Here is a 27,417-nt window from a genome sequence, read left to right as displayed (position 1 = left end):
TTTCCTGCATCGCTTCCATCCGTGCCTTGTCATATTTGTCACATTAATAGTGGAAGCATCCTTTGAGGGTCAATCCATGCCGCCCCCTGTCATGCGGAGAGATTTGCTTTAGTATACAGACAGAAGCTATACAACTCCGCCTTTACACTGTATGTATGAATTTATTGTCGAGGTGTGTGTGGGTGCATGTGTTTTACATGCGGATGTGTGCTGTGCGTGTGTTGTGAGATCAGAGATTCCCAGTTATATCTCTGAAGTTAATATACGCCCTGCGTATCTGCTCGGGTGACAGACGGTATAGAGACGGTATAGTGCAATGTTTCCAGGGAATATTAATTTTTATGAATTTCATTCGAACGAGGCGCTGGCTGCATGCATACATACAAGTCTTGTTTTCAATAAAAGTTGGAAACTTTAAGATTACAAGGAGAGGAATTTAATTGGGTCCTTTTTGAACAAGGTGAAAAAGGAGGTACATCACTTAAAGCTTGCGTTATGAACACGATTATGCAGAACTGGAGCAAAGGCTGGGACCTCATTAAATGCACATTAAGTGTTTTGTCAATCACCTTGAAAATGAATCAAAGGTAGGCCCATGTTAATTCAGCAGAGCTCGGTGAGCACGGGAGCAGGGAGACGCTTTCCATCTCCCTTTGTTCTGTGTTCTGTCTGAGACGCATCTCCGCGCGCCAGCCAGCCACGTCCCTCATTATGGGCTGTTGTGTCACATGCCAGCTTTCCCCGCGTCACCTGCATGCCATGTCATATTTGTCACATTAATGGCGGAAGCCTCTTTTGAGGGTTCATGGCCCTGTCATTTGGAGAGAGATTTGCTCTGGTACAGAGCGCTACATGCATGCATCAACTCTGCGCCGTACAGTGTATGTGAAATGTATTGTCTGGTGGGGTATGCGTGTGTACTGTTACATATATGCATGTGCGCTGCGTGCACGTGAGATCAGACTCCCAGTGATCTCTGAGGTTGAAATAACCTGCGTGTTGTGCTGCTGTGTCTCAGGGCTTGTACACGGTGTACAGTGCAACATTTCAGGGAATATGATTTTGCTTTAATGAATTTTCATTCAAATCAGGTGCTGGCTGCATGCAAGGACCCCCCCCCCCCCCCCCACCCAATACAGTTAAAGCTAATGAGGAGAGCTATTCAACGGAGGCCTTTGAAGCAGGTGATATTAGGAGGTAGCCTACATCACTGCTCTATGAACATAATTATGCAAAAATGTATCAATGACTGAGACCTCATTAAAGTGTTTTGCCAATCACCCAGAAATGAATCACAGTAGGCTGTAAATTCCTCAACACGGAATGTAAGCCCTATTCAAGCATTTAAAAAAAATAGCCGATCTACAAGCTGACAATGGGTCGCATTTAGAAAATCGTGGCCTTTAATGACATGCCCAAAATTGGGACGCCAGGGTGAAAGTGGTTAACCGTGAGTAATTTTAGCGGGGCGAGTGAATACTGTCAAGTGAAGTGACTGTCAAGCAGTCACTTCTCCTGGCTCACAGTCTCTGCCACCACCCGGAGCACTGTTTGACATTTTGTTCCAAGTTCTTGGTTCGTCTAAATATGAAAGTCCATCTTTATGACAATGATTGGGGCTTTCCGTGGAAAGGTCAAAAACCCATGCAGAGAAATGCAGACCTAGTTGGATTTTCATTTGAAGTGCAGGTCATGTATAGACATTAAGTGATTCAAAAGAATCATGAAAAAAGACAGAATTTCTTTTGGTGGTTTTTATTGTGTGCATGTCAACCATGTTCTTCATGCACAGTCACAGATAGCTACTTATGCATTTCTTGTCAGAGATGAGAGCACAGGTGGAACAATCTTACAGCCGGCCAGGCTACACTGGGGAAGGAACAGAATACAGAACCGTACCGTGGCCGGAGCGGAACGGAAGCAGCTAGGTGGCTGCACTGACAACAATTCGTCCGTCCCGCGGGAAGTTCCGTATTATTATGTTTTCCCTCTGAAGGCGAGGGGCTGCATAAAAACACAGCACTTGCGTAAAAAGAAGATTCACGCCACGCTGAGCTTACGCACAACCTGCACACCGCACCCGACTTCTCGGTGCAGTGGGTTTCCATTGATTATAGTGGTAGCATAACGTTGCGGACCCCGCTCTGTTGGCAAATTCCGTGCCAATTCCATCCCCAGTGTTGCCCGGGGCCCTTAGGCTACAGTGCCTTTGCGTGACTTGGGAACTTTGGCAGCATCAGTTGGCACCATAGATGTTAACACCTGCTGCTCAAGAAGTGCACAGCAGGAATGCACTGTCCTCCTGGCAGAGGATTGAGCTGGCAGCCTTCTAGTTTAAGAAGAAAATATGTCTTTATAAGTCTTTAAAATAAGTGTTTTAGATATACTTTCGCCAGTTTCCCCCAGACATAGATTAAGCCTAATGCCATACAAAACAAGAAAATATCAATGAAGATCTCCATTTGAAAAATAAGTTTTGAGTCTAGGACTAGGCTTACTTTATGTCTGGGAAACTGAGTCTACGGATAGAATAGTAAGCTGCTTACTAAAATGACTAAGAACGGCCAGAGGCATGTTTGACAGGGTTGTCGCCATAGAAAGGCATCGGGCCATATATGCCTACAGTTGAACTAAATTAGTAAATTCCAGTCACCTCCTTCCCCATGCTGATAATGTTACATGTAAGCGGATCAAATGACTTTTTCCGTTAGTGGGCATGTCGCTAAAACGTAAGCTGTGTTTAAATGTTTAATCCCCCTAGAAGCACAAACAATTATCTCAACACTCTTCACTATGTTTATTTTGTTGTTAAACGCGTACCAATTCTGAGCAGAATAATTTAACGGTTTGACAGATGGGATACTATGGTGGCAGTAGAAGGTAATGTAAATTGTGAGTGTGTTTCATACCAGCATGTACAGCCTGTACATTTGACTGTTAATGCTGGCACAAAGAAACACGTAAAGGGAACATAAACCACATCATTTCCGTACCTTCAGCCTCCATTTATTATCCACGATAAGCATGTCTCCTTTCTGCCTCTCTCAAGTGGTGTTACTGCCGGTGGTTGCTGCATGAATCTTAGTTACCTCGTCACATTCAACAATCTGATTGGCCGTTGCCCAGTAAAATTTTGCTTCTCATTTGCATAAAGACATGGTTACACAAATGCAGAGGAATGACTATCACCTTCTGATGCTAAATTAATATCTTGTCGTGTCGAATCTGGGCAGTGATGCACATGGAAATCAGTGCTGATGTGTAGTACAGTTTGAGTCGATTTGGTTATTTGTCACACAAGAGTGCACACTTTTTTCTCTTTTTAAGATTTGTTTTTGGCTTTTTGCCTTTATTGATTAAGGCGGAGGCTTAGGGGTAGAGTGGCTGGATGGTAACTGCAAGGTTGCCTGTTCGAACCCGGCTCCCCCAGAGTTAGTGTCGAAGTGTCGTTGAGCAAGACACTGAACCCCAAATTGCTCCTGATGTGCTGGTTGGTGCCTTGCATGGTTTCCGCCGCCATCGGTAGGTGAGTGTGTGTGTGTGTGTGTGTGTGTGTGTGTGAATGGGTGAATTGTTGAATTGATGCACAATCTTTGTAAAGCGCCTTGGATAAAGGCGCTATATAAATGCACCATTTACCATTGATTTATCATTAGTGAAGACAGACAGGAAAGTGGGAGAGAGAGAAGGGCAGAGACGCGCAGCAAAGGTCGTCATGAACGGGACTCGAACACGCGGCACGCTGTCAGGCCTACACTATATGTGGCATGCAACTGGACCACTTGGCCAGCGGGCGCCCAAGAGTGCACAGTTTTAAGACCACAACGAACCAAGCGGTGTCAACCACATACAGTACATTGCTACTGGTTGAGTCCTGGTCGACGTTCACTGAAGTTGAACAAAGATGCAAGCGTTAGGATTATCTCGCCTGCTCTCTCTGACATCAATCTTCACTGCTTCCAAGGAAACATAAAGAAGGGGAAAAAAGAATGCTCCTCCTCCGCCTACGTGTATCATTTGCACCTAGACTTACAACCAAGAGTGAAGCTGTCCATGGTTCTGAATACTACTATTGTCTTTGGTGGAGGCTGAACATTCACGCAAGCTGTTCAGCTTTGCTGTTAACTCCTTTTTCCATCTGGAATAAGAATAGGCTCCCAGTCTGAATTTAAATTCTGAAACAGTCTGTGTGCCCTAGAAATGTTCGTAATGCTTTGTAGGCCTGTCGCAATTATTACACAATTGTCTAATCGCAATTTGCATAATCGTGTCCGTGGTAAAGTGTTATAAAAAAGCAAAAATTGTGTTTGTGAGTGACACGTTGAGTCATACCTGCACTAATGAAGTATTAATTAAAAATGAAGTATCAATTATGACAAGGGTACTGAAGAATTAATTTAGAAGAATGGTGATGAGACCACAGGCGTGTGTGGTTATCTGAAAAATAATAATGCACAACCTTGAGTATTCTCCATGGCTCATGAGCTTGTAGATCTGCTATTTTTCAATAGCTACATAATGCTTAAAACACCAAATTACACAGTAATTAGTGTCAGAGACCAGAGTAAGTGGTCCGCAAACAAACCGACGTCACACGGTCACAGCTGCTCACGGGGGAGGATAATGATAGTGACAATGATGACAGCATCCCACATGATTTCCTGGGGAAACGGATACATTCTGTTACTTACTTTAACCCATTCAGAACGGGAACCCCTTTTTGGTGTTTTAAGCATTAGGTTGTAATTTATCCTATTGAAAAATTGCAGCTCTACAAGCTCATAGCGTGCCGAGCTTGGTGCCGCACTACGAGCTTGTAGATCTGCACGAAAAATCGTGAAAATGTGGCGCAAATATTTGAATACAGTATATATTCCTTCAGAGCAAACGTTTTTTTCTGGACAACATATTTTCAGATGGTGGTCCGCAGGCAAATACTGATAATTCTGGGGGTCCTTGACATGAAAAAGGTTGAGCACCATTGACATAGAAACATGTTGTTTTTTTTTTTAATCGGACTCAGTCCTAAATGGGTTAAGTAGCATGAACCATATTTATGCAGTTCATCACTGCTTATTGTTTTTTTTCCAGGTATTTATTTATAATGGTTTGCAGCACAGTGGGTGGCTTATGGTGCCTAAAAGGATATAATGATCATTAAATATACTTGTTTTGTGAGAAGGGTGATAGTTCATATCATTATCCTCCTATTGTCAACTAAACAAATCTGTCCCATTATCAGATCATGTACAATGAATTGAACCAAATGAGAGTAATGGACCCTAAAATACTTCAAAAAGCTATTTAGACAGAGTGCTGACACACTTCAAATTGACATATTGGTTGTTCAGTTTGACCCACCGGTTTTGGAGATATGGCTTATATAGAGTAATGTCTTGGAGAAAACGGCGAGTTGAGAAAACAGGCTTGAAAGGTTCACTTCTGTGGACTCTAACATTACACCTAGCTACATGTATGAGCATTTATTTCATATTTACATGTCAATTTCAGCTCTGACACTTATTTCAAAAATGGTGATATTCTTTCAGACCCAGAATCGTTCAAACACAAACACGTTCCTTGTTGCGGGAGCAGCGCCACTCCGTCAGGTGACATCATGGATCCCAGTAACTTGAAGTCTCTGCTTTCTATAGCTTTGAAAGTTTTTAATGTTTTAGCTTCACTGATTACAAAAGTGTGTCATAAAACTTTCTGCCAGGGACCAGACCAGTACTAACTGAGAACAATTTGTATACGGAGGGGGAATCAGGAGAAAATTGTGCTGTGGTGATTATGATTCTCCATGCATCATTCAGGATTGTGAAACCAGTCTATTCCTGAAATAGATGCACAATTATCCCCACTGGTCATAATTTCAGCCATAATGATTTTCAAGTGGGCAGCAGATGGAGCTGGGTGTGGATGCGCAGCTGTGGCTGTTTCACTGCATATAAATCAGTTGTTACTCATACTTTACCCTGTAAATCAATAATATGCTGCCATGCATGCATGTGGAATCTTTTTAACTGTCAATGAGGTCAGTGGATGGGCACGTTAAAACATGCCTTAGGTCACATTCTCACCAGAGAGCTTTGCTGCGATTAAAACGCATCCTGCTGCGCATTTTCAGAAAGTGCGCTTCGTTTGGCAGGTGTGAAGGCTCATTCGAATCCTAATGCGCAGCAAAGAACCGCATTTTACTCCGAGCAAAAACGGGGGTTTCGCTTCGCTTCCAATCGCGCTTGACTACGATTCGGTGCAGGTGTGAATGCAATCCGCAGCAAATAAAGGAAATTAAGCAAACAATGTGGCGGGTGAGGAGCTGAACACAGTTGGAGACGGAGAAGGCATATTTTACGCAGCGCAAAGATGTCCCGTTACCGTGGATAGACGTGGTCGAATGAGGAGACTGAAGCCCTGATCGAAATGAGGACGTGTACATTAATCAATTGCTTAAGAAAACACATAAAAACACTGCAGTGTAGCCTATTATAGCCTACAGAATATTCTGTCTGTCTGTCTGTGCGTGCCATAAACATGGAGTGCTGTCACTGTGTGGGGACTGGGGAGTTATATCAGTGCGCACAGCGCTGTGCCTCCATGCCCAAACGAACAGTGTGTGGCGGCTGCGTGCGTGGAGAGAGAGAGAAAGAGAGAGAGAGGGGGGGGTCCCAGACGGCACGACACATGCACGTTATGAGTGTAATTTTATCACCATAGATTTCACTGTGTAGGCTAGTTTATGAATGGAACACATTGATAAAGGTCCCCCCCTGCTGCGTTTCGAATTGCTGCGAATGACAGTGTGAAGGCAAACCGCAGCAAATTAAATATGCAAGAATCCCAAATTCTCCACCCATACGCATTGAGTCTACCGAAGTATTAGGTGAGAATGTGACCTTAGTAAAGTTTGTGTAGGTGATGATAGCAGTGTGTCATATCTGCTATACCAGAGAAAAAAAGGGTAAGGTCCGCACACTGCATAATGCTCCAAACGCTTAAAAAGGTTTTAATAACCCATTTACGATCCTACAAATGTCTTCTAAATCATGACAGTTTTCTGAAAAACCTATGTTTCTATATCAGTCGTTCTCAAACATGCTCATGTCAAGGACCCCCGGAAATATATGTAATTGGCCCGCCGACCTCCATGTAAAAATATGATGTTCCAGGGACCCTCCCAGGAGCAAAGATTTGAGTTAAAAACGTTCGCTCTGAAAGAATATATATTCAAAGATCTGTGCCGCATTTTCACGATTTCACGTTTCAGATCTACAAGCTCATAGCGCGGCACCGAGTGCCGCGCTACGAGCTTGTAGATCTGCTATTTTTCAATAGCTAAAGTATAACATAATGCTTAAAACACCACAGTATGGGTTAAGGTTGATGAAGAGCCATGAGGCTCGAAACGTCAGGTCCACTATGGTGTAAGGCAGGGGTTGGAACCGAAATAATAATACTTTTTTATAAGCTTTGGAGCATGTGTGGACCTTGCCTTTGTTCTATTGTTATAACCTCGCCCCGGTGGATGTGTGTGATTTATTGTAGGCTACTTTTCTATATCTGCTACCAGAGCAACAGATACATAAGGTTGCACTGGCCTGTGTGTAAGTTATATATGTCCTACTGGAGATTCTGAACCCAAAGGACTGTGGTTCTCTTTTTCATATCAAGGCCCACTATAAATGTGGCATTTGAGCCACGGACCACCATTCAGTGACATTTAGCCTCGCAGACCCCAAAACCAATTGTCATTGGATAAGAGTGTGTCCATAATTCCATGCTGTATTGATGTTGGTTCCATTCAGGCAAACATCGATTGAAATTCAAAATATTTTGCATTCTCTAATTGTGTAGACTTCCTGTAAATAAAGTAATGCAGATGTCTAACAATAATTTAACTCTTGACTTTAAGTCAAGATCTAATAAGGGTCCATTTGGTTACCAACTCTCCATCATTTAGATGGGGACCACCTGGAGCCCCCTCAAGGACCACTGTATGAAAACCCACTGTGCTAGCTATATTGTATTAATACTCTACAGAGACTGGTTAAAAATGTTTTCATTCAAATAAGTTCTGGATTGCAGCTTTAATGTCCACTCCAAGTGGGGAAAGTCATTGCCCACAAATTAAACCATTATCTCCCCAGTCGCAGTTAAGTATGGAGAAATTACTCATTTACTGTCTGATTACTCCCTAATACTGCCTTCTAAACAACGGAAGCCAGTCATTCCCACATGCAAATTCTGCTTCCTCTCAAGATAAGACTTTGCAATTGCTTATCGGGGTCACGGTGGATATAGAAGTTTTATTAAAACATGCACAATGAAAAAGAAGTTGTCTGTTTGGATTCATTATTCAATGACTCTCTAGTGTGAAGATTTGTCTTCATTATCCACCCAAGTACCAGGCAGATAATACGGCCTCATTTGCTTTCGGAGCCTCCGTTTTCCCTGAGCGATAATGCGGGTTCTCTCTTTTGTGTGGCTAAAGACAAGCAAGCCATTTTCAACAGGATTACAAAGGTTAATCATCAATTTAAAGCTAATCTTTGTTAAATACCAATAGAGCCACGGCGTCTGCCCGATATAGATGTAATCAGGTGGAGCCCCAGTACAATCCTTTATCTAAATGAAGTGAAAGATGGTTTATCTAGGGGTAGATGAGGGGATTGCATCACACTTACCGCTTGATGGCCTGCAATTGTATCGGTTAGGCGATAATGTTATCTATCTATCCTACTGGGATACATTGGCATATAGTCTCACAAGCTCTACTGCTTCTTAACGCATTTAGACCTGACGTTGAAATAAATAAAACGTTCGCTCTGAAAGAATATATATTCAAAGATTTGTGCCGCATTTTTACGATTTTTCAAAAATAGCAGACCTACAAGCTCGTAGACCTCGCTGAGCTTGTAGATCTGCTATTTTTCAATAGCTAAAGTATAACATAATGCTTAGTTAAAACACCAAAAGGGGTTTCTGTCCAAAATGGATTAAAGTCCTTTGCAGTGGAGTCGTGTTGAGTGTATAGTAAACTGTGCATATTTACAGGTTAGGTTACATTGGTTTTTGTGACGTGTGTTAATTTCCAATACACGCATGTTTTAACGTTAACGTTTGAGTAGCCTACCTACAGGAGAAAACATGACTCATTTTGTCACTGTTGGAAACCTTGTAAGTCCAAAAACATAAATTTTTTCATGAACTCTGAAAAGAAGATTTTTGTTCCAATTGTTCCAATCTATTTAGTCAAAAGCTCAGAAGCTCTTGTTAATACTTTTCTGTTAAATATGTATAAAACCCACATGCAGATGTAACCACTTTCACGCTGGCATCCCTATTTTAGGCATCATTATAGGCCAGTGGTTCTCAACCAATTAGTGGGACCCAAATGATTGTTAAACATCTGCATTACTTTATTTACAAGAACTTGAATTCTGCACGATTAGAGAATGTAGAAGAATTATTTTGATCAACGTTTGCCTTGTTATCTCTCCTATGGTACCACAGGGTCTGAGAGGCTTAATGTCATCCAATGGTGGTCCGTGGCTCAATTAAATGCCAAATAAATAATGGACCTTGATGTGAAAAGGGTTGAAAACCACTGTTTTAGGCAAACATTTAGCAAAAGTAGTAGATACGACTATGTCTTGCGACAAATGAAACGAAATGGGGATTATAAATTTACTTAGTATTTAGGTAAAGGTTCCTGCTCGCAACAGCGACGGTATGTACATTATTTCTCTGCCTTCAAACGTTGCTATGGAGTTGAGATAATTATGGAGTGTTTAAATTATGCAATCAAGGACGAGATCACTCCTCAGTCTGGGAAAAAATAAGTAATTAATCCGCACCCCCCACCCACCCTTCAGTACTTATGCAGGCGACTGGGAACAGAAGACCCAGTCATTATCAGAGTCTGGTGGAATATGTTCTCCTGCTAAGCTAATTGAAACTGAAGCTAGTTATGTTCTACTCTGGCCTGTTCATTTTCTCAGAGGTGGCACTTCATTAAACGGGACCCAAAATGGCAGCGTAGTAAAAAAATGTCCTCTCTCATTGCTGCAGGAGAAGAGAATGAACACAAACGACCTTTACAGAGATACGTTGCAAAGTAGGTTATTAAACCATTTGTCCTTCCTAAAATATGTCTAGCCATATCAATGCGAACGAATGCAATCCGTTTTAAAGATTTGCGTGCCATTAAACTCAAAGGTGTTGTCTTTCATTTGCATGTCCGACATGCAGATCAATAGAACAGGCTTCAGCATGGACATCACATTTCCTGCATTGTGAATTGGATTCAGCTCACCATAATGGCTCCGGCAGTAATCCCATTGACAAGGCAGAGTCTCTTCCTTTAATAAGTCCACCCGAAAAGAATCAATGAATGATTTTATGAAAGCTCTTGGACTTATCTCGACAAACAAGCCAATTGCACATAACAACAGCTTCAAGTTTCACAGGCCTTCTTAATATGTTTCGTCTTCAATGATATTGATACACGAGGCACATCTTCCGTCATTGTTTACCAGACACAGTAACACAAGTGGGTCCAACGATCTTTTCGGTGGTACTTTTTTATATTTCCCCACTAGGCCTGCTCTGATGTCGGGTCCACAAACTTCTCTAATTAAGAATTCTTCTATTGCGGGTTCTCTCGTAAAAAAAACGGTGCATAACGTGCAGGGGTGATAAAAGGAGTTATTGGACCTGCGACCTCCATCGCCTCTTATCTCCCATAAACACTTCAGTTGGTTTTACATGGCCATGGAGGCAGTGGAACGAGCAATAAGCCAAAGGGGAATAGCGTGGAACTGATGACTTATTCATGAAGGACAGTAGTAACAAGAGGGGGCACAGATGAAATAGGACAGTAGTAACAAGAGGGGGCACAGATGAAATTGACAGAGGCTTTTATGTGATAACACTGGGCACGTAACAAACGGTTCCATTCCAGGAACCTGGCAGCCACAACCAACCGATGCCACTATAATCAATGGAACCAGCTACAATGAGAACACCTAGGTCATGCTCAAACACTGTAGAGTTCCACATGACAATCTAAAATTATTCACTTCTGACAAGACTTTTCAAAAACTTTGGGTAACGCTGTGGTATATCGCTATGTCCCCTTTTTATAATCAGCATGGTAATGTTTAGGAAAGAAAATGTAAATGCATATTGCGTGTTGCTTTAGTTCAAGGAGTGTAAATAACATCCCATAGCTATCCTCATTAGCTCAGCCATGCAGCACTCAGACAAGCTTATAGGTTTTGCTGGCCTGCATATCAAAACCACGACACTGAAAGGAAACCTGCCTTATTCTTTCCCGCTGTCTCAACCTGATTCTGTCAGGCACCCAGAGCTGCACACACCGCAGGAACACTGTCGTTGCCTTCTAGACAGGCCTATTTAAATTAGTCCATTTAATCAGATCCATCTCGCATAATGGGACTATTTCCCCTTTTGACAGGGATTAAATTCACTTATATTCCAGGGCAATTCCTCCCCCACCACCGCCACCACACACACACGCGCGCTTACCTCCTTTCTCGGTATTCACGCTTGAGTGATTTAACTTGCTCCTACTACTTAGCACATCCAGACTTTACAAAAGAGAAAAATATAATGCAGGATTGTGCTGAAACCTCCCATAATGCAACGACTGGGAAGAGAGAACAAACCTGTTTCCTCGGGCTAATTTGTACTTTGTCAGGTAAACCATGTCGTACAACAAAAACAACATGCACTTTTCGTTAGCCGAGTATAAAATGTATACTTGCAACTTCAATTTGCAACTTCAATTTAATTAGCCTTTAGTTTTGTGCTTTGACAACGAGAGCCAAGTTGGCACCAGAGGTTCTTCTTTAAGGACAAACTTTAAATCTTCACTGAAGCCTGACAGTGAAGCCGGACGGTGCATATAGTTAGGAGGAAAATGCATGGACCGGCCCATGAAATGGATGCTTAATTTCAACTGTTCTTAAGTTGTACTCTGGTGTCGCGTGCCAAAATAGCCGATCTACAAGCTCACAACGCATCTCAATGCGGTGCGGTTGTTGTGAGCTTGCAGATGATCTTGCAGCCTATTTTTGGCACGCAACGCTGGAAGCAACTGCTTTACAGCGAGCTTGCAGATTGCCTATTTTTGGCACACAACACTAAAAGCAACTACTAATTAGGCTGAGGAGTGCCGTGATCGATGTAACTAAAGTCAGAGCCCCGGTTTAATGTCACAACATCCAGGTAGCCCCATTACTTGTTTATATGCCCCCTGCTCACTCCCTAGCTCCATCTCCGTCCAATCAGATCTCTGAAGCACATCCTGCCAGCCAGGGTGAGGCACAGTCAAGGTGCGAGGAAGGAAATGGAGCTGGAGATTGTCATTATAGATTAAGACTCCCCCTTTTGATCTAGTCTGCCCTGCGAGTGGAACATTGCGAGAATGTTGGTTGGTGGGAAGTTTAGCACCGAAGACGTCTGCCTACATTTATCCTCAACAGTACCAATATGTACAGCTATAAATGGTTCAAATATGCTCAATAACCCCGACAGCCCAAAAAAGCATTTATGCAGACATGAATGAATGCTTGCATAACTTTTGTATCTATACGAATATTACGATTTCTTAGGACTTCGATACCATGAGATGTGCTAATTTCTTTCCCATGAGCCATCATTAAAAATGGTGGATTCATCCTTTTTGAACCAAACTATTTGAGTGCACAGACAGAGACTGCAAATTAATTAAAGGCATGACTTGGCAGTGTTGAAACCAATGTACTGATTTGGCATTTGGCTACGCCACTTTAGTCCGCAACCATATGATTGGGTTACAATCAATGGCCAGCATGTGAAACCAACCACTTGAATTACTTATGTTGATAAGGTAACGTAATACTGTGATAGGCTCGTGTTAGCGCGATGTTTTGCGCAAGTTCAAGGTCAGCCACTGTGGGCAAAAAAATATATTTCAGAAGTGTAGGCCGTCGGTGTGTAGATATGATCGATTGCATACCACATCTCATCTACACATATGCCACTGCTAATGCTCCACTGGTTTGCTGCTCGGATACCATTAGCAAAATGAGTATTGCTGCCCTGCGAGTACGCCCATGTGACACTTGAGCCTTGTTCGCTGTGGGTCAGTTGATAGCTCTGTTACCCTAACGTGGAACCACTAGATCACGGTCACTATACTGGTTGAGAGGCCTTTCCAGATATACCGTTGCCGGGCCAGCTGGTGTGATTTTTCTGTGGCACCCCTTCTCTTGTGGCAGCTTCTGCTTATTCAGTCTCTTACAAAGTATGTGCACATAGTGGGGTTTATAACAGCCCGGCTTGTTTACATTATGAATGCTCATGCTGGTGGTATTACTTCTCTACCGTAGTGGGGGGAGAGAGGAGTGAAAGAGAGAGTGTTAGGATAAACCTAATGCGGCGGTATAAGATTAGAATAAGTCAATTTACCATCTTACAGAATAATGGCAAAACTTTTTGATATGAGCAGCAGTTCATGATTACACTGATGCTCTTTATCCACTCCTCCCACCCCCGGGCCTACGCCGTTGGGATTTATTTTTCCTCCCCGCTTGAACGCATTGCTATCATTTCCACAACCGCAGCCAGGAGTCGTATCACTCGAGTGTGCTTGGCATCCGGAAGAACATCACAGAAGGTCCAAACTCTCAGCCCCTCAATTCGCCTAGTGTTGAATACATATTTGGCATGGCAGAAAAAACACTGGCAGAGCTCTGATGTGTGTCTTCCAGTATTCCAGTCATTCCCGTCATTGTGCCAAGGTAGAGGTTTTTCCATCTTATGCACACACACACCAGCTGAAGTTTGATGAAATAGGCACGAGGTGTTTGTGTGCATTTTTGCGGTTCAAAGAAACACAGATGGTCTGGGTGATGTAAGGTGCATGTACTTTAGTGTAAGGTGCTACTATAATATAGTCTGTCTATTAAACCCTTTACTCATGAGTCTCAATGCTGTTTGGAAGTGAGACCAGATTCTACAAAATGACGACCTGAGACCAGATTCTACAAAATGTCTTCTAATATCCGGACAGTTTTCTGGAAAAACGTATCAGGCCTCCGGACCCCTATCTGGAAATATGTTGTTCCCCCAGAAGCAAATATTCAAGTTTAAAAAAGTTAGCTGTGAAAGAATAAATATTGAAAGATTTTTCCAAAAAATAGAAGATCTACAAGCTCATAGCGTGGCACTGAGTGCCGTGCTATGAGCTTGTAGATCTGCTATTTTTCAATATCTTAAGTATGAAATAATGGGTAATGTGGTTAAACGCCAAAGTGACACAGATGCGTCCCAGGTCATAATGAGTAATGCATATTCCATTGATTAAAAACCCTAGGCCCCTGCTACAGTTCTGCATGTTCAAAACATGCTGCCTTTTTTTGCACTTCCCTCAAGGCCGTAACATCTTTGTGAGCAACCAAAGGGCCCTGCCATAGTCCCCCCCCCCCCCCCCCCCCCTTTTCTTCTTCATTAAACTATTCATCATATGTGGCTCCATCAAAAATTAACCATTTCCTCACAGTTCATTATAAGATGCCCTGCTTTTTATTTCATGAAGTAATTCATCCATAATATATGTGTATATTGCAGGATGCCTGTGAGAGACAGAGGAGCTGGAGACCATGCAGCCTCAATGTTCAAAAAACAGAGTAGACGAACCCGCTGCATGCATTTGTTTAAATGGAGTTGGCAATTAAGAGCTGGAATATGTGTTCACTCTTCAAACAAACCGCAGTCTAATTACTTTTAACATGGAGTTCAAAGTAAGGATTTGATGTGATGCAACTACTCTAGGAAGGTATTATGATTGAGAGGAAGAAAGCTATCATTAAATCCATTCGGAAGTAAATTAGCTGCATTTTAGTAGTTGGTGTTTAGGAGGGCTCTTGCAGTTCACCAAGCCAGCCAGCTCCGGAGAGCTTAGTGTGAACTTATTAGAAGTGGCGGGTTGAATGAAGATCATCAGGCTCCGCTCTGATTGAATCCCATCTCATCATCCGTGTTGTCTCTGCCCGGCCACGGATCACTTCCTGAGTGAGTCAGTCGGCAGTGAGCCTTCGTGATTGGTCGCCTCCACTCATCCAGGGGGGGGGGGTGGCGATGAGCGAGTCAACCTATTTTGTCTGCCAAAATGCCTCCTGGGAATCCAAATGATGTCAGTCTGGTTGATGCTCAGGCATAAATCTCAGTGCATTGACAAAATGTCAAAGCGGAAGTGGCGTGTGGAATGTTGTCCGGGGCATTGTGTGCGGCGAGGTAACGGAGAGAAGGCTGAGAGCTGTCCCATGTCAGCTCAATGTGCAGTCATTACTTCTGGATGAACAATGGCATGTTTGGCCAGGGAATATAGCCGGGCCAAAAAGTGACGGCAGGCTGTGGGTTCTCTGCAGCAATCAATTTGTTGCGTTTGGACGCCTTGTGTTCTCCCGCAAGGAAGTGAGTACACGCACACATACGCACACACACACACACACACACACACACACAGGCGCGTGCCTTGTCACTACAGATGGTAGTTGGCAGAAGGATTTGTAATTGGAATAGGCTTGCTTTCCGCATTGAAGTCCGATGCAGGAAAAACTGCTGAAAAGAACTCTGTAGGCTTAACGAGAAAGCACAGGAGATTAGAGTTAAAACACCACAATTAGTGTCTCCACTGAGGGCACATGTGTCTGCAAGTGTGCCATTAAATGGCACATTACTCTCTCTCTTCCATTCCATAATGAATGCCTTTTGCCGACATGTGGGCGTGAATTACGTCATCCTTTAAAATCACACTCCAGAAATACATTAATGTTTGGGTTTAATTGTATGACTTCATTTTTCTATAGACGATCCTGTAGTTTCTTTCTTGAGTTTCTGAGCTTCGTACTAGCATCTCTGTTGACATTCACCCATTCACCATATTAACCAGATCAACATATGAAATTAATTTTGTACTGGCCATACAGTATATGGAGCGTGTCTTGAGTGTACAGGGTTGGAAGGGGTTCACATCAACATGGAATGTCAGAACAGGACAGCTCCATATATGGAGATCTAAGGGTGGCAGCAGGGGCAGTGTCTTGAGTGTACAGGGTTTGATGAGGGCCCAGGTTTTGGGCCTGTTGAGAACTGTAGTTTTGGGAATTGGGTTACATACACCAAAAGCTGGACATAGGAGAGGCTATCACCCCTCAAAAATAGATGCCTCATTGGCCGCTGCAGTTCATTGGAGCGACCTGTATCGACGTGAGGGCGGCAGGCACGCTACGCCACGCTACCATTCAAGTGACTACTGGCCAGTGACACTTATCACAGCACGTTTTGTCTTGTTCCGACTTATCACACCCAAACGTCTGCTCTGTGATGCACACGGACGTTTCTGTGAAGCACTAGTCCTGCCTGGCCAGACTGTTGCCTCCCGCAAGTTGTCTGGCCATGCCGGACTGTGAAGCACCAACGTGGAAGCTTGACCTCACTTGAGTACAGACAGACTCCCCACAGACAGACGCCCCAGAGCCCAAGGAGGCGTCTACCTTTCCCATGTCTACCCATGCAAAATGCGAAGATATGTGAATATGTTCTATATAGGGAGCTGCTCTATTGGGCTGTCGGATAAAGATCATTTGTGAGATCAGCTGATTGCAATCGTTATTTATTTTAGACACGTGTTGTTAATGCGTTTGTAAAATGCATGTTTGACAATTCCAATTTGATGATTTGTAGTTTGTCATTAATGTCAGTTTCATTTCTCCCCACCTGCTGAATTACACTTAAGTAAAGTTGTAACAGTAATGGGAATCTGGCAGTTATTTTGTGTAAAATGGTGATTGTGTTAAGTCTTAAAGTGCACATCGCATCATCACTTCCACCGTGTAATCTGATTTCTGAAATTGTTTTGACACTTCAATGAATATTTAGTGTAAGCACCTGCAGCTAACAACGTCTTACCCTTTCTCATAGCACGAGGAAGGATAATGGCGTTTCTGAAGTGAACCGTCCCCTAATCTTAAGGGCGCATGGAGAGAACGACATGCCTAGATTAGCAAAAAGTAAGAATTACTACTTACTACTAAGAAAAACGCACAGGTTAATAAGTCATACATCATAGACTTTCAACCTTTTCAGATGATTGCAAAACGTGTCTCGGGGTCAGTTGAAGGCCTCTATGATACTCCTCCAGCAGGGGGTGCCATAGGAGAGTCTCTTACTATGACCTCCTGTCATTGTTATGGTCATGATGTAACTGTGGCTCTGATATGAGCTCACCTTGCATCAGCCCAGCGAGTGGTATTCTGTGATACAGTCAGTGGTTCTCAAGCATTTTCATTGAAGGACCTCCAACAGTGATGTGTATTTGGCCATGGACCCCCATGTGAACCCATTTTGTGCCGCAGGGACCCCCGGGTCAATTTGGTTCCATTTGTACACTATCAGAGTTAAAGTATCTATAAGCAATAATATGTACTAAAAAAAATGCCTTTTTATTTTTTTCAGACAGCCAGCAATGAGTAAGATGCTCCCAAAACCAATGTAGTCTCTGTGACACATTTAGGGGCCACAATCTGCATTCAAAGATATTCCTAGAAGCTTTAATTGTCATTGGTCAGAGAAAAAAAACCCCGGTCGAAATGACTAACCAATCAGGAAGTAGACCAATGACAAAGCTTCTAGGAAAATCTTTGAATGCAGACTGCGGTCCCTATAGATGTGTCACAGAGACAAAAGAATGTGGGGGCGTTTTACCCATTGCTGGCTGTCTGGGGAAAAAAGGGTCATTACATTTTTTACATATTATTGCTTATAGCAGCTTTAAGGGGATCATTGCAAATAAAACATTTGACCACCACTACTAGTATGTGCCATACATAGTGTGGTAGTAAATCAGTATCATGCATATTCTGCTGAAAACCTGGAGACTTGACATTCAGTAATTGGGTCACTCTTATGATCAAAACAAGAACATTACTATATATAATGGTGTGTAAAAAAGATAAAAGAAAACTGTGCCACGGACAAGATCAAGTCTTTGCCACGGGCACATTTTGTCCGTGTACGGACACATTGATGACAGCTGGTCAGGGTCGTTAGCAAAATATCTAAAATCCAAGTCTTTGCACAAGTCTTTGATTCGTCACAGTGTGCCGTGCCCGTAAATTGTCATGAAATTGCCCCATTCTGGCATCGCTTTGCTTTGTCAAGCCTCAGTTATATTTATACTTTAATAGTTGCACACTGGTTATTGCCTTCCAATAGCAGATTTACAAGCTCACAAGTTACAACGTGTCACAATCGTGACACGTTGTGAGCTTGTAGATCTGCTATTTACTGAGCACAACACCGCTTGCTGGCAGTTTAGGGTTAAGAGCTTTGCTCAGTACGTGGCACCTATAGATGGAGAGCATTATTCATTCACTTCCTGATTTTCATATCTGGTCCCAGTATTCAAATCAGAGCTTTGCCGAGCACATGCTCACATGTGTACCCTTCAAAGTAGTGCCATTTCATTGTTTGGTAAATGGTAAATGGTGCATTTATTTAGCGCCTTTGTCCAAGGCGCTTTACATAGATTGTGCTTCACATTCACCCATTCACATTCACCCATTCACACGCCGATGCAGGAGGAAACCATGCAAGGCACCAACCTGCACATCGGGAGCAAAATGTTAGGGTTCAGCGTCTTGCTCAAGGACACTTTGACACTAACTCTGTGGTCCTTGAGGCGGTTCCAGTTCATCCCCAGCTAATTGATGGAGAGTTGGTAACCAAATGGACCCTCAGATCTTTAGCTCTTGAGAGCGTAAAATGAAACCAAATGACATCTGCATTATTTCATTTACCAGAAGTATACACAATTAGAGAATTTACTGTAGGAGTATTGTTATTTTGATCGTTTGCCAAAAGCATGGGGAATTGTAGACAAAATCTTGACGGCTAAATATTATTTAGTTTTGGGTCTGAGAGGCTAAATCTCATGTAGTCCGTGGTTGAAAACCCCTGTTCAAGCCCATTTCCGAGAGCAAGTAAAAAATAAAAACGTATATATATTTTTCATGTCAGAATTCTCGCATTTGCCCATCTCATAGTCCTACGAGACAAAAAAACTCAGAATTCAGAGATATAAAGTTGTGAGAAGAAGACTCACACAGACGTTTAATTGTATTCAGTGGCTCAAATGAATATGTTGGGCCAGGGATCCCACTGTGCAGTAATATCTATCCATTATTCAAACCCATAGTGCTAGTGGGATTTACAACTAGAGTGGGAGGGAGGTGTATCCCAATGTTTTCTTGAGGAGTACATTTTAGCTATAGCTTCTGGCTGGAAATGTGTCTATCTATCTATCTAGAAATGTGTCTATCTATCTATCTATCTATCTATCTATCTATCTATCTATCTATCTATCTATCTATCTATCTATCTATCTATCTATCTATCTATCTATCTCTATACTAGAGTGGTGCCGGTCGGAGCCTCTACAGCGGTGCGCATTGGGCACTGGCCTACTTGGAACGATGCAAGTTGGAAATGCATGCCCCACCCAAATATTATGCCCATGTCAGGCATGCCCAAATATGGAGTCTATGCAGATGTCAGAACAGGCCAGCTCCATATATGGACACTGGGCAGGGGCCCTGTCCAGAGCCCTGTCCAGCTCCATATATGGACACTGGGCAGGGGCCCTGTCCAGAGCCCTGTCCAGCTCCATATATGGACACTGGGCAGGGGCCCTGTCCAGAGCCCTGTCCAGCTCCATATATGGACACTGGGCAGGGGCCCTGTCCAGAGCCCTGTCCAGCTCCATATATGGACACTGGGCAGGGGCCCTGTCCAGAGCCCTGTCCAGCTCCATATATGGACCTTGGGCAGGGGCCCTGTCCAGAGCCCGGGCAGAGGTCTTTTTGGGGCGGTTCTGGACAACCATGGGTCCAACCGACTGGACACCGGGCACTGCACCCCCTGTGGTGGGGTGGAACGTGTGTGTCGAATTTGAGGTTCTCGAGTTACGTGGATTACAGACGTACGTACACACACACACAAATTCCTTTTATTAAGATGTTCCTCTCATTTCCAATTGGCCCTCTGCAACCCCCTCTTTGAAAACCTGTGGGGTGGAGTGCAGGAACAAATAAGGGCAAGTTCTGTAGAAAATATAATTAAGGCGTTGTGGATTACTGTGCATGTCGGTGCATCCTAATTATTTGGTGGAAGGGAGGATCACTGGATTATACAACAGGAACATTGCTGTCTGACACACACACACACACACACACACACACACACACACACACACACACACACACACACACTTTACATAGATTGTGCATTGCATTCACCCATTCATACACCGATGGCAGGGGAAACCATGCAAGGCACCGACCAGTACATCGCGAGTAATTAGGGGTTCAGGGTCTTGCTCAAGGACACTTTGACTCTGGGGGAGCCTGGCCGGGATCGAACTGGGAACCACATGGTTCCCATCCAGCTGCTCTATCGGCCACTACACCGCCCCAATAACGAGCCCTGGGAGCCTCGGCACAGGCCCCAGTGAGCACCATTTACATCATTTACACGGAACAACGCAGGACAAAACACTACATTATGTACGTTGTTGTGTACATGCAGACCCCCTCCCACTGTCCCTGCTCCAAGATAACAACCTCTGTCTGTCAGCAAGCCTTGAAGACTAATCTTAACTCATGTGTGTGCGTGCGCACGTGCGTGCGTTCAAATGGTTCATGGCATTTTCAGTATTAGCTTATTCACCATTGAAAATAGATGTTGTGCATTAATTTGTTACAGTAGCTTATAGTTTATTCGTGCAAAGTCTGAGGGGGAAGTTCAGCTCAGGTCCACACATTAGAATTGTTAACTGTAAATACGCACACCTGACTCAACCTAAATTATTTTTTGATGACACACAAAAGCCTTGTAATTAAGCTCAACTGTACTAATAATAATTTTGTACTAATGTATCTCTAATGAGGTTCCATTAAGAAAAGAAAGCTGCTCTGCGCAGTAGTACCTGCTGCCTGTCACAGTTAAATATGGTAGGTAGCCTGCTGTAAATGAATGAGGGTTTGTCCTCTCTCTCTCTCTCTCTCTCTCTCTCCGTGCTTTAGATGTATAGGGGTGGCTGTTTAGGTTAATTGGAGGGAACCTGGTTTCCTGCAGAGCTGTGAGACCCCATGGAGAGCCCTCTGCTTTGGCTTGTGGGATATGATGAATACCCTGGCCTCTGTGGGCCAGGGCTCTGCTGTATAGCCGTGGCTTCTCAATCCCTATGCAGTGCACTGACTGTACAGCAGATTGCAGCTCCCACCTAAGCCATAGATGATTTAGAAAAGAAGCTGCAGTTCGTGCAAGACTGGCACAAGAGTGCCGCTTCGTGAGCCGTGAGTGTGTGTATATATATATATGAATGTACAGTACATATACTGTACAGTATTTCACACTGCATACATAGATTACAATAACGGTACACTAGTATTAAGTGTTTGGGTGCATGTTGGCTCATTTCTAGGATGGATAAAGGATGGCTGGGTTCAAAGTGCTGGGGGTAAGTTGATTTGTGGTATCATCCTTCAAGCCACACATGGTCCACTCAGAGTTATTAAGATCACAGAGTCCAATCACAGAGTGGCCTCCATCTGCCCTTGTCCTGGGACCACCCGTCCGATCTGCACTACTACAATCTACCCCCCTTCAGTCAGTATTCAGTCCAACCAGGCTTGGTTTAAGTGGTTATAGCGGCCCAGATAGTTTGGCCGCCGCTGCTGTGTGTTCGGAATGAAAAGCTTGAGAAATAGATATGCATCAAGTACTGAATAAAGCAATAAGGCCCAGTGGGGATGTGGAAACAATGGCTCCTTCCAGGTGGCAGTGTAGCTGTGAGAGCAGAGAGACGGGAATTGGATGAGACAGGAGGCTCGTCTGGCTGCCTGGCCCGCGAGCATTGGACTTGGCAGTTCTCTGCCAGGGAAACGCTGACAGGCAGGCGTGCCTGTCACAGCGCATAAGTGCCTCCGTGCACAACCCGCCCCGGGCACTGTAGTAGCGTAGGCCAGGGCCATTCCTACGGCTCGAGGGCTCCATGCAGGCCTGGCGCTTTGGCTATACAGATCGTTGTGTCGTGCTAGGCTAGGGCATGTGTCACTCCCTTTATGTGTTTGAAAGACGGAGCTGTTTAGGGTGAGAGAAGCGTCAGTGAGGGAGGGCGTTGTGGGAGTGTACAAGTGAGCAGAGACTGATGAAGAGATGACTTGGATGGATGTTGAGGAACTACTACTGTATTCATTTTTTACTCAAATTACATCCATAAATGTTATGTCAAATCCATCCATCCATCTTCAACTGAGTCATGGCAGTATCATTGCGCTATCCTTACCCGTGCTCTGGCTTGGCCAGGCTGGGCATAACACAGATCGACAGGTCACCACATTCGGCGCAACACAGCTGTCATCACCATGACAGTGGCTTGTTTAGCAGCAGACAGGTTGTTGATTGGGGTCATTGAGAGTTCAGAGTGCTGCTTTGACCGCTGCGCTAGTGTGCTACAACCGGGGCATGGTGTTTTCACTATTGGCTTATTCACCATTGAAAATAGATCCGCTCAGGTCCACACACACTCCACACATTTGAATTGTTAAAGATGGAGTGCCGTGATTTTTTTCCACCCTAAAACATGATCATCAGGTCTTATTGTTATCTAAGGAGGTATACATTTTTCAAAAAAGTGTACAGTAGTTACCTTGAACAGTATTGCCTAATTTATACTTTGTACTTTGTTTGTGTGACACCTTCATACAATGACGTATAAATCAGGCTAATGGCAATGGAGGTTTATGGCTTTTGGAATCTCCAGCTCGGACAAGCTTTCTGGGGCATACTGTAACTGTCAGATGATTTATTTATAAACAGCGTCTCAGAGAGGCCTCCCCGAATTCACCCACGTACCTTACTTGGCATACACTAGTTAACCATATATTATACTGGTTGGTATTTGAGATCTTTTTGATGAGAGTTGGTCATTGTTATTGACCTTGGGAACATTCAGCCTTCTCGCCCAACAAGTAAGGGAGTGCCCATGCACCCATTATGATCACAGAGTGAGGGTCACTCATTCTAAGTACATACAATTCTTTACATATTTCATCTTGCAAACCCAAACCCGGAAGAAGAAAGAAAGAAAGAGAAGGATTGAGAAATATACACCGAAGGTGCGCATGCTATATATACGTATGGTACAAGCCAAGGTAAATAGCAGTGGAAAATGTTCATAACACTATAGTATGTACTTGCTATTTCACTCCGTAAAAGATCAACATGCCCAACAGCTATTTAATTAAATCATTGTAAAATAGAAAATAAATAGCTAAAAGGGAAAGGGCATGCAGGAGAAAGGCATTAGAAGATGTTTATCTTTTTCTGTCATTTAGATTAAAGCTCAACTCCTGAACCAAACTCCACAAACTCTCTCTCTCTCTCTCTCTCTCTCTCTCTCTCTGTGAGAGTTCTCTGACAGGGAGCATCTTGGTTTGTTTACATTACCTAACCATGACCTTTTCTGCTGTTTCGCTGCATGTTTGCATATCCCAGCCAGCCCAGTTGTTTTGACTACCCCCATGTAAGAGCACTCCTCTCAGCCTGGTTTGGTCCTGTAAAAGCAAAAGTTTCCAAAGACTTTAATTTATTCAAATGTTTACTTTTTCACGTCTCCACTTTGGGGAGGGGGAGACCGGGGAGTATGTATATTGTGATACGGAAGAACTGAAGCCTCTCTGGGCCCTGTGAAGGGAAGAAGCAACGCTTAATCTAAACTTTTTAAATATCATGACTCCCTTTTTAAGGTCAGGACAATGTGCCGTCGAATTATAATGTTTCCCACGATTTTGAGGGGAAGTTGGGGCGATGCTAGAAGTCTTATCTAATACCCTTAATCCCGCTCCTTGTATCTGCTGAATTGCATGACCCCTTATATCGATCTTTCTTGGCATGTATAGGAAATCAAAGTCACCCAGAAGTGGGAACTCATCTGATTTCCTGCAAACAAATTCGTCCTTACGCCTCCCCTTACGCCTTTATTTCAGTGTTCCAGGGCGGATGTTAAGTGTATTGATCCGAGCGAGGATTATGACCTGGTAAGGGAAGATGAAGTGCTCAGGCCTGGCCCCCTGGCTGCATGGCTTTCTTTCTCAGCCACACTTGAATATTCCAGCCACACGTTTCTAATGAGCTGCCTGGCTGGAATGCTTTTCAACCACAGGGATTTCATTATCAATTGGAAGTGAAGTGACGTTTATCGAAAAGGAGAAAGGAGAAAGCAGATGGGTCTAAAAGACAGCCTGCGAATAGTCCTGAGAAAAAAATAGTCCTTAAATAGTCTTGAGAAAAAAATAGTCCTGAGAAAAAAATGCTATTTGTCCCAAAGTGACTGCAAAATAATTGTATAACATGTAAATGCTGTACCCCCCTCCAACTGTATATACTTTCCACATTTCCAACTGTTTTAATTGTATTGTGACACTTGCTTTGGCAATGTAAACAAACGTATGTTTTCTCATGCCAATAAAGAAAATTTGGAAAAATGTAATTGACTGCAGGGGATAGAAAAAGAGACTGTGTATAAAGAGAGTTAAATTGAAATGATCCATTTCAAACGTGACACATGCTGTGTATTGTATACATGTGTGTATGCAATGAGGGATTTGCTGTGTCAGCTGCTGTGGCAGGATAATGTGTTGACCAGTGATTTTTCCGAACTTTTCAGGTCGAGACCCAAAAAAAAGAGATTAGACTTTTGTCCCGGGGCCAGGACCCAAACTAGTGAAAATAGCAAGCGGGCATAATGCATCACTTTCTTAGATTTCTCTTTTATTCATCATAAAAGTATGTGAAATGTATTATTTTTTAATCCATGAACATTTTTGCTGTTTTGGGAATGTTTTTTTAAATCTAAACTAAAAACTCAAATGTAGGAAACAAAAAATATGAGCACAAATGTGTCCCGACTAACTGTTTGGGAACCAGTGTTGCATAGACCCTCACTGTGATCTGCCATTTCTTCTCCACATGTGACTGAAAGTCTTTTCTTTTCTTTTGTTTTTGTCTGTGTTCTCCACAGATGTGCTGTCGGTGGACCCGTGCCGAATCCGTCTCCCCGCCGGCCTCCGTGTTCTCCAGTTCAATGGCAAACACCAAACACTGTGCTTCCCTGCTCCTCTGTGCCTGACAAAGAGACAGACTTGCTCCACGGCTGAACCACGCAGAGAAAAACAGCCTCAGTTCTCTGCTTCTCTCTCTCCGTTGCAACCCCCTGGCGGGCATCTTCTGATCTCCCACTTCTCTCACTCTAGTCTGTGTGCATCATGGCGTGTTTCCTGGCGTCTGCCCTGCTCCTGGTTCTCCAGACGTACGCTGCCCCGCCCCAGTTCGTCCAGGCGTCCAGCGTCGTGGGCACGAAACGGAACCCTGCGATGATGATGGACCTCGGTGCCTCCGGCACCAGGTTACCGGCCAACGTCTCTGGAGACAACGTACCTCCACCACCCCCGCCGCCGCCGGGGACGAGCAAGCGAGCCCCTCACAGCATCATCATCGGGGTGCGCAAAGGGGGCACAAGGGCCCTGCTGGAGATGCTGGACATCCACCCGGAGGTGGCCGCCGCCGCCACCGAGGTGCACTTCTTCGACTGGGACGAGAACTACGCCAAGGGCTTTGAGTGGTACCGCGACCTGATGCCCTACTCGTACCCGGAGCAGATCACGGTGGAGAAGACCCCGGGCTACTTCACGTCGGCGCTGGCGCCGGAGCGCATCCGCGCCATGAACGCCTCCATCAAGCTCCTGCTGATCCTGCGCGACCCGGCGGAGCGCGTCATCTCCGACTACACGCAGGTGTACTTCAACCGGCTGGAGAACCACAAGCCGGTGCAGGCCATCGAGAACCTGCTGGTGCGCAACGGAGCGCTCAACACGCGCTACAAGGCCATCCAGCGGAGCCTGTACGACGTGCACATGCGCAACTGGCTGCGCCACTTCCCCCTGGAGCAGATCCACATCGTGGACGGAGACACGCTGATCCGAGACCCGCTGCCCGAGCTCCAGAAGGTGGAGGGCTTCCTCAACCTGCCGCCGCGGATAGTGTCGTCCAACTTCTACTTCAACCAGACCAAGGGCTTCTACTGCATCCGGAGCGACGGCCGCGAGCGCTGCCTGCACGAGTCCAAGGGCCGCCCCCATCCGGCCGTCAACGGCACCGTGCTGCAGCAGCTCCGCTCCTACCTCCGGGAGCACAACCGCACCTTCTACAGGCTGGTAAAGCGCTCCTTTGACTGGCAATAAGCCCACCGGGCGGCCGGGGGTGCACAAACAGACGTTAGTCCCGACAACACCGCCGTCGCTCCCAACATGCGTGGCAGGTTAAAACTAACCCGTGGCAGGTTAAAACGGACCTGTGGCTCCTGACATACGTGGCAGGTTAAAACGGACCCATGGCTCCCGACATGCGTGGCAGGTTGAAATGAACCCGTGGTTTCCTGTGAGGTTAGGATTTTTGGGTATAGAGTGTCGGACTAATGCCTGTTGGACTGTTAGTACGTCGGACCAAACACACGCACCCCAACGGCCGCGCCAAAAGGACTTAAAGAAGATGCTATTTTACCTGTGATGAGGACAAATAAAGGGGACCAAGAAGCACTTTACGAACCTTGACATTTAAACGCCCCCTTTGAATAGCCTCTTAATATAACTCGACTGTGGTTGCAGCTGGGCAGATCTGTATTTACATATTATAAGAGGGACAATAAAACAAAACAAAACATGAAATTGTAACTCCAGGCATACGATAAAGTTTGTGTGTGTGTGTGTGTGTGTGTGTGTGGGGGGGGGGGGTTCCTAAACTCAAAAATCATTCTCTCTGTGCCGAAAACCATTTTCAAGTGATTGCATATAGAGATGAATACAATTTTGTGAAGCCGAGCATTTTTTTCTCCTCCTTGTTTGATATTCTTGTTCTTAATAAACCGTTCTGCTTTGAAACATACCAGCAAGGTGGCATGTTTCTCTCTTTCTCTCCCTCCAACTTGAGTTATTTTAGGGAGCATGCTATGGTAGGCATAGAATAAGCCTTTGAATCGCTGTGGTAGAGGGAGGACATTAATGCAAGGAAATGGTTGCCCTGGAGCTGTGCTTTAGTAGTACAGGAATCACTAATAGCTTTGGACATTGAAGGTAGCCTGTGCCCGCAGCTAAATCAGACCAATCTCCATAGTCAGCACGCTCGTGTTCTGGGGGAGCTCGTCTTGCATTTCACTGCTGCCTCGCTCAAACAATTTCCTCAGGTGTTTGACATAGCCATTAAATTATATGCTTAACAGGTCTCTCT

General features: G+C 44.3%; 1 protein-coding gene across 1 annotated transcript in view; it reads left to right on the top strand.

The window, feature by feature from the left end:
* Nucleotides 1-27,050, top strand: part of hs3st1l1 (heparan sulfate (glucosamine) 3-O-sulfotransferase 1-like1) — a 32,828-nt gene extending 5,778 nt beyond the window's left edge. Inside the window, exon 2 of the mRNA XM_080781597.1 lies at nucleotides 25,157-27,050. Coding sequence (XP_080637723.1) covers nucleotides 25,401-26,375 — 975 coding nt within the window. The 5' untranslated portion in view covers nucleotides 25,157-25,400 and the 3' untranslated portion in view covers nucleotides 26,376-27,050. The remainder of the gene's footprint in view (nucleotides 1-25,156) is intronic.
* The last annotated feature ends 367 nt before the right edge of the window (nucleotides 27,051-27,417 follow it).

This window comes from Protomyctophum bolini (assembly GCF_963924005.1).
Source record: "Protomyctophum bolini genome assembly, chromosome: 14".
In the NCBI taxonomy this organism is placed as follows: domain Eukaryota; kingdom Metazoa; phylum Chordata; class Actinopteri; order Myctophiformes; family Myctophidae; genus Protomyctophum; species Protomyctophum bolini.
Note: the sequence above shows the minus strand (reverse complement) of the source record. Positions and strands in the feature narration are given on the sequence as shown.